Source organism: Bombyx mandarina, chromosome 04, assembly GCF_030267445.1.
Source record: "Bombyx mandarina strain Sakado chromosome 04, ASM3026744v2".
NCBI lineage: Eukaryota > Metazoa > Arthropoda > Insecta > Lepidoptera > Bombycidae > Bombyx > Bombyx mandarina.
Genome location: NC_143211.1, coordinates 8,353,241 through 8,372,534, shown reverse-complemented (window position 1 = coordinate 8,372,534; position 19,294 = coordinate 8,353,241). Strand labels below are relative to the sequence as shown.

General features: G+C 39.9%; 1 protein-coding gene across 1 annotated transcript; it reads right to left on the bottom strand.

Annotated features, from left to right (window-relative positions):
- Window positions 1-3,624: 3,624 nt before the first annotated feature.
- Window positions 3,625-18,556, bottom strand: Kua (Plasmanylethanolamine desaturase Kua). Its single transcript, XM_028185075.2, has 4 exons — window positions 18,069-18,556; window positions 8,969-9,174; window positions 7,266-7,484; window positions 3,625-6,140 (listed from the first exon to the last, which is right to left on the bottom strand). Exons 1-4 carry the CDS (start codon window positions 18,328-18,330, stop codon window positions 5,880-5,882), a joined length of 948 nt encoding a protein of 315 aa, XP_028040876.1. The 5' UTR covers window positions 18,331-18,556; the 3' UTR covers window positions 3,625-5,879.
- Window positions 18,557-19,294: the final 738 nt, after the last annotated feature.

The window sequence follows — 19,294 nt, the reverse complement described above, 5'->3', positions numbered from 1 at the left end:
AAGGGCACCCGGCAAACTACCGCGGATGTCCTAGGGCTCCGCGTAAACGCCCGAACCACCCAGCCCCCCGAACCGTCGACCCAAAGACTTCGCGAAAACCAGCCTTCGTACCGGCTGCGGTTCCCATCGTCTCGGCGTAGAAAAAACCGCTGCCGTATACGAAGGAGGGAACACAAAACGTACCCCAGCTCCCGCCTGCGACACGTCACGCGCCTCAGCCCCTGCTCGCACCTCGCCCCGCGCCCGCGTACCGCCCCCCGCAACCCTCAGTCGTCAACGACTTCGCGCTCGTGCGCGACTTCGTCACCGCGGTAAACTTTGACCGTCTGCGATCGTTCGCAGATGCTATCCGTAGGTCGGTAACCCCCGAACAGCGGCTCGCGGCCGCTTTCGATCACATGGACGTCTACGAGTCCGTGTCTCGCACGTTATAAAAATTCTTTACCGGTAATCAATGGCGCAAAAAGGTAGAGAAAAACCGTATTCCCTTACGTTAGCATTCTACAATGCTAACGGACTCGCGCGGCAACGCGATCAAATTTTCGAATTCCTCCGCGACAACCTAATAGATATTCTGTTAGTGCAGGAGACCTGCCTGAAGCCCTCGCGTCGTGACCCGAAAGTCGCGAATTACGTCATGGTTAGGAATGACAGACTCACCGCCTCCAAAGGCGGGACTGCCATTTACTATAGGCGGGCCCTGCACGTTGTCCCTCTCGATACTCCCTCGCTCTCACATATCGAGGCGTCAGTGTGCCGTATCTCGCTGACGGGACACCAGCCGATCGTCATCGCATCCGTTTATCTCCCCCCGGACAAGCCCCTCCTGAGCAGTGACATCGAGTCACTGTTCGGCATGGGAGACTCTGTCATCCTGGCAGGCGATTTAAATTGCCACCACACTAGGTGGAACTGCCATCGTACTAACGTCAACGGTAGGCGTCTCGACGCGTTTATAGACGACCTCACCTTCGAAGTAGTCGGCCCCCCAACTCCAACATGTTATCCGTATAACATCGCGCTCCGTCCGAGCACTATAGACCTGGCATTGCTTAGGAACGTAACTCTGCGCTTGCATTCCATCGAAGCACTGTCAGAGCTCGACTCAGACCACCGACCTGTCGTTATGCAGCTCGGTCGCCCTCACAACCCAGTTACTGTTACGAGGACCATGGTGGATTGGAATAAGCTGGGCACGTGCTTAGCCGAAGCCGCTCCGCCAATCCTCCCTTACGGCCCGGATTCGAATCTATCCCCCGAGGACACCGTCGAATCCATAAACATCATTACCGATCACATCTCTTCCGCGATCATTAGATCTTCTAAAGAAGTCGATGTGGAGGATAGCTTCCACCGCATTAGACTTTCCCCCGAACTTAGGAATCTCTTAAGAGTTAGGAACGCGGCAATCCGGGCCTACGATCGTCTTCCCACGCATTCAAACCGGATTCGGATGCGTCGTCTACAACGCGAAGTCCACTCCCGCCTAAGCGACGCCCGTAACGAAAATTGGCATAGTTATTTAGAACAACTCGCGCCCTCCCACCAAGCATACTGGCGACTAGCTAGGACTCTCAAATCCGAAACTACCGCTACTATGCCTCCCCTCGTACGCCCTTCAGGCCAACCACCGGCTTTCGATGACGATGACAAGGCTGAGCTGCTGGCCGATGCACTGCAAGAGCAGTGCACCACCAGCACTCAATACGCGGACCCCGAACACACCGAGTTAGTCGACAGGGAGGTCGAGCGCAGAGCTTCCCTACCGCCCTCGGACGCGTTACCCCCCATTACCACTGACGAAGTTAGAGAAGCGATCCACAACCTCCAACCTAAGAAGGCACCCGGCTCCGACGGCATCCGTAACCGCGCGCTTAAACTCTTACCAGTCCAACTGATAGCAATGTTGGCTACCATTTTAAATGCCGCTATGACGCACTGCATCTTTCCCGCGGTGTGGAAAGAAGCGGACGTTATCGGTATACATAAGCCGGGCAAACCGAAAAACGAAACCGCTAGTTACTGTCCGATTAGTCTCCTCCCGACGATAGGCAAAATTTACGAACGGCTCCTTCGGAAACGCCTCTGGGACTTCGTTACCGCGAATAAAATTCTAATAGACGAGCAGTTTGGATTCCGCGCTAAGCACTCGTGCGTACAACAAGTGCACCGCCTCACGGAGCACATCTTAATAGGGCTAAATAGGCGTAAACAAATCCCGACCGGCGCCCTCTTCTTCGATATCGCGAAGGCGTTCGACAAAGTCTGGCACAACGGTTTGATCTACAAACTGTACAACATGGGAGTGCCAGACAGACTCGTGCTCATCATACGAGACTTCTTGTCGAACCGTTTGTTTCGATATCGAGTAGAGGGAACTCGCTCTCGCCCCCGTCATCTGACTGCCGGAGTCCCGCAAGGCTCCGCGCTCTCCCCGTTATTATTTAGTTTGTATATCAATGATATACCCCGGTCTCCGGAGACCCATCTAGCGCTCTTCGCCGATGACACGGCTATCTACTACTCGTGTAGGAAGATGTCGTTGCTACATCGGCAACTCCAGATCGCAGTAGCCACCATGGGACAGTGGTTCCGGAAGTGGCGCATCGACATCAACCCCACGAAAAGCACAGCGGTGCTCTTCAAAAGGGGTCGCCCTCCGAATACCACTTCGAGCATCCCACTCCCTAATAGGCGCGCAAACACCTCCGCCGTTAGCCCCGTTACTCTCTTTGGCCAGCCCATACCGTGGGCCTCGCAGGTCAAATACCTAGGCGTCACCCTCGACAGAGGGATGACATTCCGTCCCCATATTAAAACGGTACGCGACCGTGCCGCCTTCATATTAGGACGTCTCTACCCTATGCTTTGCAAGCGAAGCAAACTGTCCCTCCGTAATAAGATAACTCTCTACAAAACTTGCATACGCCCCGTTATGACGTATGCAAGCGTAGTGTTCGCTCACGCAGCCCGCACCAACTTGAAGCCCCTTCAGGTTATTCAATCCCGATTCTGCAGGATAGCCGTCGGAGCACCATGGTTCCTGAGGAACGTGGATCTCCACGATGACCTGGAGCTCGACTCTGTCAGTAAGTATCTACAGTCGGCATCATTGCGCCATTTCGAGAAGGCGGCACGACATGAGAACCCTCTTGTCGTGGCCGCTGGAAACTACATACCCGATCCTGTAGATCGAATGGTAAACAGTCGACGTCGCCCAAAGCACGTCATTACGGATCCTCCCGATCCATTAACGGTGCTTTTAGGCACCACAAGCACCGGTCACCGTCCTCGTCTAACCCGTCGCTTGCGACGAAGGGCTCGGCGAGCGAATTAACCCCTAGACACAGCCCACTGAGTTTCTCGCCGGATCTTCTCAGTGGGTCCCGTTTCCGATCCGGTGGTAGATTCTGCGAAGCACTGCTCTTGCTAGGGTCAGTGTTAGCAACTCTCCGGTTTGAGCCCCGTGAGCTCACCTACACACGTTAGGGTGAAGCTGAAATAGCCTCTCAAGGCTATCAGCATTTCTCCAGGACAGGTGGGCGAGCAAAGGCTCAGCCAGGATATCGTAGAATATGCTAATAAAAATATAATTTCAATATAAATTAGAAATAAAACCCAGCCTTGGAAACATAATATTTATTGTGTAGAATAAACGATAATTTAAAAATGTAAAGCATTCTACATCTATAAAAATTCTTTGAACTTCTTATGCTAACGTAATTCGTGTACTTTAAAGTTCAATTTATATTCAACATAGTTACCTAAATAATAATAAATAAATATGCTTTAGTCGCCTTAGAGTAATATCACCTTCCCAATTTAAATAATTAAATGAATAGCTGCATAATATTGTCTTATCGAAGCTATTGTGTTACGTTACGAATTTTAAGTATGATAAAAAAATTATACGAAGAGTATAAACCTAGTTTAATTTTATTTGTGTTCAGTTTTTATTTTCATTTGTGGTCGTTATTGAAGATGTGAATTTTCCATTTACCTATCCATTATCCATTTATCTCACTATATTGTGCGCCCAATGTAATAAACAGTGTTTGGTTCAAGTCCCTAATAAGATATACGAACTTTTTGGCGGAAACGAGGGTGGTGTGAATTGTTTTGTTTTATACATTTAGTGTTTTTTCAGGTTTAAATGTGTAATAATGGTAGTTAATGAACAGTGTGCTTAGTGTGAGTTTTTTAACGTTCTCGATAGCGTAAAAGTTACCTGAAATTTGTATGCAGCTGGAACAGTGCCCCTAGCGGCAAACATAGGCAAACGTTCCAACTCCCTACAAATTTGAATTAACTTTTACGCTATCGAGAACGTTAAAAAACTCGCACTAAGCACATTGTTTAATATTTATGAAAGTGCACAAATGTCGGAAAGTTAAACAAAGCCGCTGGACGTATTTCACGGCTTAGTCCAAAAAGTCCACTAAAAAGTATCTAAATAATCACGATTTCACTGAGACTTTATTTCATCCCATCTCATCTCGTTTCATTAACTACCTTAACTATAATGTAAGAAAAAATTATAAGACTTTACTTAAATGTCACGTTACCAGGCATTAAAAAAAAGAATAAATAAGATATAAACATAATATAGATTATATGATGGGCAAGCAAGCCCACGGCTCATTTTGTGTTTACTCAAACTCACAGACATTAGAACACGAACGTGACCTTAACATACGATGTCAAACTTTCAATAGAATAGCTGTTGTTTGGAAGGTGCAACTGGCACCCTTCAAACTAAAGTTTAAACGTTATTTCAGTCAGATAGTGGTACCTATCTAAGCAAGCTCAGATTGGCTCAGAGTAAGCGTTGTCACCATTAGGCTGTTGCTAAAATTAATTCATAATAACAACCTTAAGATTAAAAACATGAAACATTATTTGCGAGTTGTAGACATAGGTAACCTAAATGTACCTATGGGGTTCAATGTCACTTTTATTATTTTGATTTTATTTTCAGACATTTCAAATACTTTACAGTTTTTTTTGTGGTCACATACGACTAAGGTGTTACGTATTCATTGACATTTAAATATTGTGCTAACAGTCAGTCAAACAATGAGTTAAACCGTATTACTATTTTTAATATTAAATATTATGTCTGATCATTTTTTGTGATAAATTAGTGAGAATGACGTATATCGGTTTTATTTGAATTATAAGACTATTATCATTGATAACGTACGAAATAACGTTAACGTTATCATCTATGTAATTTTTACACTGTGATAAAAGATGAAGATATGTATAATGATCAATAATCGAACCAATAGTAGTAAACATCATACTTCCCACACCCACATAACACAATAGCTCGTATTTCATTTACGGACACCATCACATCGAATAGTTACAAGCATCACTAGATTGAAACAATTCAATTTCAACATATCGGAGGTAGTTCATATAACCAATTATAACTTTTTTTAAATTAAAATTTGAAAAAGGAACATTTTGACGATGTATACAATTTTACTCGATCCTAATTAGCCATAAATATATTCCATAATTGACAACTATTTTAAAATCATAGGCCTCTATACATAAAGTATAGTAACTAACTTTATGCACTGCACTAGAGGTTACACCCCTTAATCTTCAACAGACCTATCGCTGATGCGGACGCGTCTCATAATAACTTTCAATATTTATGTGATTTCTCACTAAGCCTACACAATTTCAATTTTAATCTAAGTATTTGTCACACAGCCAATTGACAAAAGTTGATGCATAAAGTAACGTGCTTAAGTGATTCAAGCGTAGCAAAATATACTTTTAACTTATACTATTAATTGATTTGGTAGATGTGGACAAGTGTAAGTCGTATAAAATAATAATTTCGCATAATAAATTTCAATGTTCTAGGAACGTTTTTGTGCCCATTTAAGGTCGTCTGCTCGTGGTCTACATCCAGTTACAGCTTCTATTATTGTCTCTAAAGTCGACCAAAAGTGAAGTTTTTCCAATGGCCAGTTAAGCCAGCCAGTGGTTATACAAAAGTAAGTCTCGTGCGGTGCGACGTGATGTATACGATGATGGCGACGAGGCAGCACAATGTGCCACTCTTGTAACCACACCACCCATGATGGCAACCCAAAATATGTGTGCGACCATTTGTGAATCTGAAACAAAAGTTAATTTATCGAAATACCTAATAATAATAATAATAATAATAATAATAGGTCAAACAAAACAGATACATGTGGGCCTGCGAAAGCTGAATTATGAAAATTTACAGGCAGTTTTATTTTTTATTTTTTTTAATAAATGTGTGAATGCTTAAATGGTTACGGGAGTTGATAGAAATCACAATATGAATGCCGCGACATACCTTAAGACACGAGGATAAAGTCTCAATTTAATCAGTTTTTTTATAGCCTTGATGGGTGGACAAGCTCACGGCCCACCTGGTGTTAAGTGGTAACCGGAGCCCATAGACATCTGCAACCTAAATGCCGCCACCCACCTCGAGAGTCGTAAGGTCTCAGTTTTAACACTAAAACGGCTGCCCCACCCTTCAAACCGAAACGCATTACTGCTTCACGGCGGAAATAGGCGTAGTGTTTTTTTTTATAGCTGATGGTCTAGAGAGACCATATCAGCGTAACCTTAACTAGTAGGTGAGCTCACGGGGCTCAGACCTGACGATGTTGCTAACGAGAGCCCTAGCAAGAGCCGTGCTTCGCAGAATCTACCGCCGGATCGGAAACGCGACCCACTGAGAAGATCCGGCGAGAAACTCAGTGGGCTGTCTGTGGGTTAATTTACTCGCAGAGCCCATCGTTTTTACCATTTGGACCGCAGGATTGGATTTGGATCGGCTATGTAGTTTCCGGCGGCCACGATGAGAGGATTCTCGTGTCGTGCCGCTTTATCGAAGTGGCGGGCGGAGTGGTGGTACTTACGCGTGCGGACTCATAAGACGTCCTACCACCAGTAATTACGCAAATTATAATTTTGCAGGTTTGATTTTTATTACACGATGTTATTCCTTCACGTATAACAACTGTCCCACTATTCATAGGGTACATACTACTTCGTGGCAGAATTGGACTGGACGTGGTGTGTCGTTTACAGGAAAATGCAGGTTGGGGATCGTAGTAAGCTGGTATAATAATCTGAGAACGCTGCTTTCTATTTTTCAATGAATCCCTTAGTCACCTTTTACGATATTCACGATGATGGGAAGAGACAGACTATTCTTGGTTTACAACTCACGGCTATTCACCACTCAGAAAAACACTAACCTGATTCGTCATAGCTACGAATATACAGCACAAATACCAATATGCAATCCAATGAAATTGGTCATGTACTTTTCCTTCTTCGTACGTAACTAGTTGCCATACTATTCGTGCAAGTACAGGTATAGTTATAGCAAAATTATCACCATTGGTCTCAATAAAGTCATGACGGGTGATTGATGTAGGATCGATGTGGTGCTCTCGAAATGGTCGGAGGAAGTTCTGTAACAGTAGCAAGTTGATGATTTCGTCCATTTACTTATTGGCTATTAAAATACTATCGGACAATATAATTGTTACCTACTATGCAAAGCGAATTCTATTGCTTATTTAAGAGTAATTGGCTTTCCTAGCGGATTTATATATTATGGTAAAGGAAGCTAAAATATAATGCATTTAGCGGGGTATTTCAGAGATTACTCAGAAGGAACGAATATTTTAATATGTTACATAATTAATATGTGTTATTGTTAGTGGCGCGAGAACTTAAGCGATAATACAGATGCCGGTATTTTCAACGCATTTAATGTATTTACTGTCTTAAATTATATGACATAAAAAAACACAGTCTACATTTTATCATCTTCGTTAGATAGAGATGCGCCGAGTAAAAATTTACGAGCTTCATTTTAACAGGAATCTTTAATTTCATGTGGAGTTACAATGGGAATGTAGACTACAGAAGATCTTTTTTTTTTTATAACTTCCGTAAATAGAAGTATGCTTTCGGAATATTTCAATTCAAATCTCATTAGATTACCTCAGCACGGAGTGAATCATATATGTACGGTTTTTATTATTATTTACAAACACGGTTGCACTTTGCAAGGGAACCGTTCCCGAAACTGAAACGTTAGTAATGGAGTACCTAAGCATAAACAAAAAACATTAATAATTTGCTTAGCTGAGCGTTTTAGCCAGTTTAGTTTCCAGAATTCGTACTCTAAGCAAAGCTTGCGAGAAATTTAACCCGCTAATTACTAATTAAGTGCATACTGCACCCTCAGCCAATTGCGTGCCTACTGCACACAATGAACAGTATGTGGGTTCCTATTTAATTTGAGGTCAGGCTTCATCATTAGCTCCAGTTTGCCTGTTTGCCGGTTTGCCGGACCTGTCCCATCGTCTTCTGTCCTCAAGGTGAGACCTTACCATCGTAGATGAACTCCTGTTATTTAAGTAATGTCTTAAAACGGAAATCACCAATGCTGCAGCCTGTCACGGATTACAGGAAAGGTTTCCACTGGATATAACACACAATTATACACGTATTATACTAGAGCAGCAGCTTCTACCGCTATTTTAAATATGATTAATGCACTAAAGACAACATTCGGAAAAGAATTGCAATTTGTGGCTACTGGTAACGTGTTAGTGTTGAAGCCTTGAATAAAGCGTATTTTGAAACAAGCGTTGATATTCGGGTAAGTGGAGCTGGAGCAAATTAGAATATTAAACAATAACAAAATCTCCCATGTGTTACAAAATTCACTCTCATAGATGATGTTAGGTTAGGTGTTTAAATATTAATACATCATTCATTACATCTTATATTTGTATGAATATTAATTATGCGTCATAAAAGACAAATGAACAATCCAAACATTTGATTTATAGAGCCTTGAGTAGTTTTTGTTAATATTTCATCTGTTATCAAAGTTACGTAATTTTTTATTTAGTGTTATTTAAAATTAAACAAGCATTACTTTGCCTATTATTGGTAGATCAACTGCTCCCCAAGTGTCAGCTGCCCAGTGCACAACTCCAGAAGCAAAATCTGCTGTTAAGACCCCTGCAAGAGCTGCCAGTACCAGTGAAGCATCAGCCCGAACATATCTGATCATTAAAATTCCGGCAGAGGCACATAGTGTGCAACATAATACCACACATACCCATTCCTGCAATCGCTTGCCTGTCAAAATAACACATTAATAATTATAATAACTCGTAATAGTGGTGCCTATTAAAGATAAAGATCTTATTGTGAATATTGTTCATTTAACATAGTGAGTTCCAACCTCTTATTCATAAATTACACTGTAGATGCACCATTATCAGCAAGAATTGCAAAATATATGTACATATCTGGACCGAATGAGCTCCCAAACCTTTTTTTTAATGCACAACCACGCATTTGCCCGCTTTATGGCATCCACTTTACTACTGTATGACTTCAGTGTATAAGAATCGAGGAAACAATTATGGAAATCAACATTATCAACTAAAACAAGATGACAATAAAAAGTTTGACATCCGTATATAGTTATCACTACATAGTATAAAACAAAGTCGCTTTCTCTATCCCTATATCTGTCTGTCTCTATGTCTGCTTAAATCTTTAAAACTACGCAACGGATTTTGATGCGGTTTTTTTTAATAGATAGAGTGATTGAAGAGGAAGGTTTATATGTATAATAACATATAGTGGAGAAATCAATAATAAATTACGGTTTCCGAAGCGAAGCGAGGGCGGGTTGCTAGTATTAAATAAAGGCCACTGAATAGAGAGTTTAAAGTTAAGATATGTTCGTATAATATTATTAGGTATTTAAAAGTAGTATTTTCCTGTAACTTTTTTAAGTATATTTTGAAGTATCCAGTATCTTTTTAGTAAAAAATGTCCAATAATGCAATAAAAATCAGGAATCACTTACTTTTATAAATAATAATTAAAGTAGTAGGAAACACATTGTTTCCCAGAGCAAAAGTGCGACCTTAACAATGAAAATTATTTTAGTCATTTTTTTCAACTAGCCCACCTGGTGTTCAATTATTACCAGAACCTATAGGTCTTATGTTTTTCATATTCATTCAGAGTACATAAGTACATGCGACTTGTGTCACCAATTAATTAACTACGTTACAATATAAAATTTTGAGTACTTATACGTCTTTAAATTCAAATCATGTAGACATAATAAAATCTAGAGTTTTAGTTACACTGTTAACAAGATCAACATCATCATCAAATATATTTTCCAAACCGAATTTAACAGCCAAAACTCTAACAGACATAAACCTAGTTATCGTAGTACCTTCGTCTGCCCCGATGGGAGGGGTGGCGTCGTGACCTCGTCACAAAAATAAGAAACGACTTGTCCTTGCCGAGTGTTGTGGCATCGATGCTCGGCAGCGACGAGTCGTGGAAGGCGATGCTCGACTTCTGCGAGTGCACCATCTCGCAGAAGGAGGCGGCGGAGCGCGTGAGAGACGCACAAGCCCGCCGCCGTCGAGCGAGGCCCAGGGAGGCGGATCTCGCCCAAGCCCTGGCCCTCAAAGTGTTTCGGGTCCCCCTCACATGTTGATCTTGGGACCGGCGAAGGGGGTCTAAGAAGACGATGTGCAAGCTGCTCTGCACGCGTTTTACGCAAGAGCATCCGAGTAATGGAAGGCCGGCTAACCTCGACCCACGCTGGTTCTGACCCAGCGGGGTATTCCTTAGGATGACCCATTCTAACCAGCGCCATCTAGGCGGGCTTCGGATAACCTGCCGACCGAGAGGGCTGGTGGTCGTGGCGCTGACAACCGCCGGTCCTTCGTCCCGAGGCGGAGAGTGATGGAAGAAATGTGCTCCGCACTAAACGCTTCACTTTTCCCCCTTTGCCTTTTCATGAGTTCCTGTCTCATGCAAGGTTCGGACGTTGGTTGTTGAGCGTTAGGAGGTTTTAGTCGGTTCGGCTCCGACATGCCCCGCCCGCCATCTCCAGTGGAGAGCGGTAGTCAGGCGATTTCCTCTCATAGTCACCCATCTCTTCCTTAGGTGTTATAAAGGATGACGAAGGGCTTAATTGGAGAATTTATTCTCGTTGTCAGTTTTTTATTACAGTTTAAGCACTATCATTGTTTATAGTAGGGGACCCCACGATGCTAAATGAGGATTTACTCGAGCGTCATAGAGACCTATTGGGTCGCAAAGCTTAGATGATAATAAGAAAAAAATGTTATATATTGTATACCTTTTCATAGGTTCATAGGGGGTTTTCATAGGGGATTGCAGTTTCACCAGGACAGGTGGGCGAGCAACGGCTCAGCCAGAAGGGATGGGATTTGCTAACAGCTGCCCGAGCGCCTCCGAAGTAGACCTAACAACTCAAGAGCAACTGCTTCGCGAATGAATCTACTACCGGATCGTAATCGCGACCCGCTGAGAAGATCCGGCGAGAAATTCAGCGAGTTGATGCATGGGTTAGGTTGTACGTCGACCTCTTTGTCGAGTTCGATGAGTACGGTTACCGGGGTACCAAAGCCTGCTCCTGGTGTTAGAGCTGAAGGCGTCTAATACAAAAGTTATTGGGTCTGATGGATCCGTAAGGACGTCTCTGGGGCGTCGACGGTAACTGGCTCCTGCATGATCAGGATTCGGGGAGTAGTCAGCGGCGGCAACGATAAGGCGATTATCATAACGCATAGTCTTATCGAAGAATCGTTCCGACGCTGACTTCATGTATTTCGGGATTGATTCCAGGCCCAGGTCGTCGTGTAGGTCAACGTTCCTCACGAACCACGGAGCTCCGACGGCTAACCTGCAAAAGTGGGACTGTAAGGATTGGAGGGTGTCTATGTGTGCGGGCCGCGTGAGAGAACACCACACTCGCGTGAGTCATGACGGGCCTTATGCAAGTGTTGTAAAGTGTCACCTTGTTCCGAAGGGACATTTTACTCCGCTTACAGATCATGGGGTAGAGTCTGGCAAGAATAAATGCGGCACGGTCACGGCCTGTTTTTATATGCGGGCGGAATGTCATCGATGCATCCAGGGTGACTCCCAGGAACTTGACCTTCCTGGCCCAGGGTATGGGTTGGCCGAAGAGGGTGATCGGGGGTGTGATATTTCTCCTCCTAATGCGGGAGGAAATAAGCGGTGGATACTGTTGCTTGGACATACTCGAGCCCGTCAGATTGATAGCATAAAATTCCTACATATTTTGCATGATGGGGGTGGTCGTAGGTAAGGGTTGAAAACAAGAGTTGAACATGAAAAAAAAATTTTTATCGAGTGCGTCAGATTTTCTTAGGGCTCTTCAGTGAACCTTAAATAAAGCTCTCATGCAATAATCTGACGATTTAACCTTTTTCAAATACTCAAGCGCGTCAGATTAAGATATATATGGTTCATCTTTATGTCCTAGACGTGCTGCCTCACAATCTGACGATTATCTAGAGGGATTCGCGTAATCTGGCATAAAAAAAATTTTTTTGTATTCATTGAACTTAATTAATTGAAAATCTCAAGAAATAAAAAGGCAAATAAAAAAGTTTATGTTTTTTAAGTAAAATCCTTGTATTTGCAAGAAAATAATTTAAAAAAATATGTTAAATAAAATCAATATTTTATAATAGAGAAAGAGTGAGAGAGCAATAGAAACGCGGAGAGGGAATATAGGCATTCAACTTTATCGACAAATTTTTGTTATTTCGGCTTGTGGAAATCGTCAGATTATATATTTTTCGTTATCTTTGAATTATTTCCTTCAAAATAAAAAATATGGAGCCACGTTCGATAATGTTCAGATGACTTTTTTTTACAACTTTGTAGCCCTTCCCATTTCTTCAAGTCACTCTCAAATTGTCAGATTAGTGGAATATACACTAGCATGTAATTAATTAACTCGCCCTACCTTCATCTGACGCGCTCGAGAATTTCTGATGATCAATTTTTTTTTACTAATCTGATCCTTTGTCCTGGACGCGCGACCTTTTTTATGAGGTTCATATTTGGCGGAGGTACTTAACCGGGTACAAGGTATCCCTGTATATTAATCTGCCGCACTTTAGTAAATCCCGAAATCCCCGCTTGGGCTCCCCTACTATTATGACTTGGTCAGGAATTCACAAATATTGTAACGTACCTAATTCATTTCTGGTATGTTTCTTGAATATCAGTTTTACAATAGTAGATAAGATACATTATTATTAACTAAAACACGCAGACAGTTGCTGAAAGAAAAATAAGTAGTGGAAATATTAATCTAAGTAAAGAAAACATTCTTTAATATAATAAAAAAAAAACATAACTGCATTTATTATTCGACCGCCGAGAGAATGTTATCTTAGTTACTTATGTAACTGAGTCATATAGTCATTGGAAATAATAAAATTATTACTTAATTTTATCTGACCAAAGAAAAAAAAAAGATAAGGTCCAATACTTGTTTGTCTGGATTGTAATTTCTGATTATAAGTCAATTTTTAAAGTCATTATTTGTTCTCATAAACGAGTGACTTTGTTAGGTCACTATATACAATCCTACTTATTTAGTAAATCTGTTTATGTTAGGTATGTAATGATCACCTCGGTGAAAGTTACGGGGCGCCTTGAAGAGGCGAGGCCGCTCGGCGCGATACCCGCTCCCTAGCGCGTTGCATGACAGCAGCTATACGTAACTGCAGTGGAAGAGCAACCAGCAGGCCAATCGTCGACTATCACCCCAACGAACCGCCCAGTTCACACATCCGAGTCTGATTGTAGTGTTGTCTGCGAAACCCCACTACTCTGCTGTGTCGTACTCTTATGTGTCGTTCTGTCCCCGGGCGGAGATCGGACGGCAGATGGGTCAAGTGCAAGGGGAGTCGTTTGATGAGTATGGCCCTAAAAACATCCTTGGGCCCACGGTCTGCTCATACATCTAGTGTCAAGTCTCACGTATACCGCGTACCCCCTAGACGCGGACACCTCATATGAGGTTCGACACCCTGCCCCGCAAAAAAAGAAAAGGTACCTATGTAAAATTGTAAATATAAGTTTTTATTTTCTGTTTAGAATTCCATACGAATGAAGATTATATTGTGTAGTAAGTATTATATTATTTATGTATAATAAAACGAAAATATCTATATTTATTTTTATACATATACATATGTACATTTTGTAATTATTTAAGTATTTTATTATGTCCTTGGATTACGCCAACCTCTCCAATTTCCAAAATCATGTCCATCCGGAGGTTTACTGGAAGAGATCGCCTATTGTAAGACTTCGTTATAAGTAATAAATTTTCTCATCAATTTTTTTTACATATTGTTATTTTGTTTTAAGTACAATAAGGTTTTTTGTAAATATGTATTGTATAAATTAATTGTATAAAATATGTGTTTGTATTGTATTGTAAAAAAATTCTTTTTTCAATATTTGCATTATGTATTTTGAAAATGATTATCGACTGGCAAATAAATTAATCAGATTAGGTTTTTTTAAGTGGGTGCAGCTTGGTCATATTGTGAAATTATATAAATAGGTATCAATTATAGTATAAATTTTGATATCTCGGTCAAAGTTGTAAAATTAAATTTTTCGTTTTATCGCTGACCTTTGCCTAGTCTTTCTTTGTGATTTTCCCACAAGTCTCTTTTTAAAAGGATCATAATTTTTTTTATGGTGGAGAAATGCTTTCTATACAATTCATCTATTTCTTAATGCATTTTCGTCGACATATATTTTAACAAATAGCACGTTTTGGAATAGCCACACTTTAGATGCGTATTCTATGTAGCGAGATTAATTTCTTCGTTGTAGTCAGTAAGTCAGTAGTATTCAAATGCCAGTAAGTCTTCTCTATTAAATAGCATTTTGTACAGCCGGCCTCGTGCTAACAACATTTTCAAGATACCTTTGCATTATTGTTTAAAGTTAAAATTCCGAAAAACAATATTAGGTCCGTCAGTCAATAGAGCAAAAACAACTCGATGAAGATTTTCACTTTGTCGTTTTTTTACACTTCTTTAGCAATACGCTTAAGTTTCATCTGGCCAAGACCGAGAAAACTTAGGATTGACGTATTGGAATGTCTCATCAACGAATACGACTTTATTCGAATTAACGGTTGTTTTTAACATTTGAGTCGACTATTATCAAAGCCGGCAAATGTGACTTTTGGATAATTATTGGTAAATCAGAAAAACGAATTATTGACTTTGTATTCCATTGGCAGTCACAAAACTCTTCTGAACGACATGTTAGATAAATAACAGGTTAAGTATTAACCTTTATTTAATGCAGGTTTTGAACCGTATTCTTTGAAGGAGACGATTATATTCAAATCAATCTGTATTGACATATCAATAACATTTTTTTGTCCAAATGCACAGATTGCCACCTTTGATAATAGACGACTCATTTGTTAGGTAGTTTATTAGTTCATTAGCTAAATTAGAATGACGTAATAACGCACTTTTGCACCTGTTTGACAGATATCAGTCTTTGCCGGTTTTCCTAGCATTCCAAGTAATATTGTAGCTTGATAATTAAGAGCGAATATCACTGTTTAATACGCTTTTATTAACCGTGGGTTGCTTTTTAAGATTTTATCAAAATATTATTCCTTCTACTCATATCTGTCAATAAAATATTTATTACTAGGTATGGTCACCATGCGCCCCACGTGTTTTTTATAATAAATTTATTTTCTATTTTTTAGTCCGATTTTCTATAACAGCGTGTTTTTTAGATTTTTTTTAGTATTATTTATTATTGTTTGTCCTCGCATATGCATTTTTACGTATGTGTTTATCAAACAATCAAAACACAATTGAAGTTTAATGTGGCGTCTATCTTAGTACAAATATTTGATTAAATTTAAACGGTGTTCAAATCCCGAACGATACAGTAAATTGACAGTAAACAGATTGGATGAGACAGAACTCCCCCGAGGCAAACTGGGAGAAGGTGATGTGTTCGGAGCGGAGTGCAGACCGAGATCTGAGGACTTGTTTTTCATTTCAAGGTATAAATACAATATAAATGTTTAGTCGGTTTATTCGAAGTATAAAAAGTTAGTCTCTAAAACCAGAGTACGTTTGATTTTTATTTGCCAAGAAAACGTTTGTTTTCTAGGGCTATGTAAAATCATTAGCCCCGGTCTTTTTTTAACAAATTAATTTGCATGAAGCATTGAGAAATTATTTAAATTACAGACTGGAATTTTTGAAACTAAATTTAGAATTCTAATTTCAAATGGTAGTTTTTGAGAATAACACTAATGTTCCAGTCGAATTCTGCGGTTCTCAACCTTTCTAATTCAACGACGGTAATACACTCTTCACAAATTGCCGACACCCTTACCCATAAATATCTGGATGCAAAATTGAAAATGCTGGTTGAGAGCCGCTGATCTGGTTGAACAGAACATGTTGTCTACAATAACTATGCAAACGCGAAATAGTTGAAGTTTAATGTGCTCCACATCAGCACTTCCTCAACTCTTAATACTCCAACAATACTCTGCTACTAATACTCCTATACTCTTCTTAAGCACTTCTTGTACATGAATGCTCTGGTAAATTGAATAAGCCAACTTTAGGAATATGGTAATGTGAAAAGAGCAATATCTCTTCAGCCATGAATATCTTGTTGGAGTCTTCTTTTGTTCATTCAAAAAGCCAGAAGATTATATTTAAACTTATGTTGAAACTTATGAAGGAACTCTTCACTTGAAACAAAGAGTGCACAATTGTATGAATGTAAAATGTTTCAGATAAAGCAAAATACATTTTTTTTGAAGGTTTTAGCCTATTTCAATTTAAAAAATAGGATAATAGAACAAATTCTATGATGATTGGTTAGCTGCGTGTATAGAGGTCAACTTTTGCAAGATAGTCAAAGTTTGTACCTTAATTGTGTCCAATTGTACTAATTCAATTATGCCAACATGCAAGGAAATGAAGAAAATGTACATTAGAACCTGTCTTTTTATGATAATTTTTCATTAGTAGAGCAAATATATTTTTCAATGCCACTTTAATGTTACATAATTGTTTGATCATGACCTGCCAGGAATGTATTTTCTCTGGTGCCGATTAGTAAGGATATTTTAAAATTAGAACATTGGAATTGACTAATTGAAAATTATGCAACTTTGTGAATTACAGTTTTTGACTGTGTAATGTTGTTTACTTAATGGTGCTTTAAATTTAAATCATAAAATTGATAAAAATTCAATATAACATAGGCCTGAGAATATTACTGCCATAAATTATGCCCTAACACAGGAACAAGTTTACGTTTAGGTCCGTGAATGATTAAGAACAGAAAACAATAGTTGGGTGGAAGCTGCTGCAAAACAATTCATTATTTCTAGGACATGCTGATCTGAGGACTAATCAGTATAATTAATTAAGAACAAAATGCAATCTATTAGGAAATCATATATCTTAAAAAATTTAAGTAAATAAAGGCATTGAATTATAATGAAAAAAAATACTGGATCAAATTTATTATTTTTAATGCAGAATGTTGATAACATTGACAATGCTCATCAACTCCAATTGGCAAAAGATGTTTCAAGGTACAAACTGTCAGTGTCTCTATTATACCTGCCATGGGGAGTGAAAGCACAAACAGTAGGCAGCGGCTTGGCTCTGCTCCTGGCATTACTGAAGTCCATGGGCAACGGTAATCACTCACCATCAGGTGGGCCGTATGCTCATCTGCCTACAAGGGCAATAAAAAAAAAGAAAAAAAAATCATCAATAATATAGCAAATTGACTCGTTCACCCAATAATGCACATTTAATATATTTATTCAATTTGTCTATTGCAATGAAAATCACAATTTGAATAGGGAAAAATAAAAAAAATTACAACTTAGGCTTGGTCATTACTATTGGGCGGGGTATTTAGTTAGTAAAAACCTTAACCAAATTAAACAAAACTACAATTAAGTACAAGTGCTCATTCCACATTTCTTTGCAAATTCCATACTCTAGAACCTCTAGATCATGCTGAAGGTAATAAAAAAATACATATGCAAGCTATTTATATTTGTAAAATGCTGCATCTACAGGTAGTTTTGATACTAGAAAATTAGTTACCTGGACTATACAATTCAGCAAGTTCTTGTGCGCCTTTATGCCTTGGACCCCAACGTGGTTGGGTTCCAACTTGACTTGATAATTGTGTATTTGCGTTAGGATCATCTTCCGACATCGAATGCTCTAGGATCTCACGTTCAGTTTTAACCGGCGCTAACAGGGTTGTGGCCATAGTGCTTGCGTATTCGAATCGCTCGCAGCCCAAAGCACTGATACCGTCCCCTCTTTTAGCACAAGGAGATATGGGTAATGGCAAAGCCATTATTTGTTTTTTATTTATGCAATTTATGCGACGATGTACTTTTCTTTCGGATGTTATTAATCCATTTAAATATTAAAAAACAATGAAATCATAACAATAAGAAAGGCACTGTAACTATTCTTTTGATTCACAACATATGACTCACTCCAGGCTCATTTTGGGTTTATTTGTTAATTTGATAATTTTTATCACTTTTTTCATTTCACCGCACTTTTTTTTGTCATATTTTTACGGCCACCGGCTACTTGACTTTTTACCATTTATACCATACGAAATTTAAGAACGCGTCACCGCTCAAGTCCGATACTTTTTGACAAGAACAAGTAGTATTCATTTTCTGTTTTTTTATTTTTTTATTTTATTAATAATCCTTCAGGTTAAACGTGTAATAATATTAACTGCTTAGGATCAGTGAAACTGTATACAAGATCCTGAGACCCCCAGTTGGGGCAGAATGCTTCAACAGTGTTACGCCATTGCGATTGATCTTGGGCAACGTGCTATATTTCCGGACAGGTAAACACGATTGTCTTCAACTCCGCGGACACAGTACATCCCCAGTTCTGCCTGGTGGGGTCTAGTTTCCGCTTGCGCTGGGCGGTACTCTGGGGCTTACCGTACCGTACCTTACCTACCTTACCTTACCTTATACCTTGGCATATGTGTGGGCTCTCAGCTGAGAGTGTGGCCTATTGATGCTCATTTCCAATAAAAAAATTCAAACATTTTACAAAGAAGCTATTTCATATCATCACGTCTCATAATATATTAACTAAAAAATACAATAGGTACTAATAATAAAAATCGGGGACAAGTTACATACTTGATCATCTTCCCCCATACTAGAATTTCCTTTACTGTGGAAACCAGAAACTGTTAAGCAATACCATGTACGTTTAAATATGAATAGATATTAGACACACAGACAAAGAACAAACAAGCCTGTTCATCACACGGATGTTCG

Bases quoted from the DNA above. Each gene is read 5' to 3' on its own strand.
- Kua (XM_028185075.2), bottom strand. From the start codon at position 18,330: ATGGCTTTGCCATTACCCATATCTCCTTGTGCTAAAAGAGGGGACGGT. The intron at 7,485-8,968 runs GTAATGCTTGTT...CTACTGTTACAG, and splicing joins ATCTACCAATAATAGGCAAA to AACTTCCTCCGACCATTTCG. The intron at 6,141-7,265 runs GTTAGTGTTTTT...CTTTTGTTTCAG, and splicing joins TCGTAGCTATGACGAATCAG to ATTCACAAATGGTCGCACAC.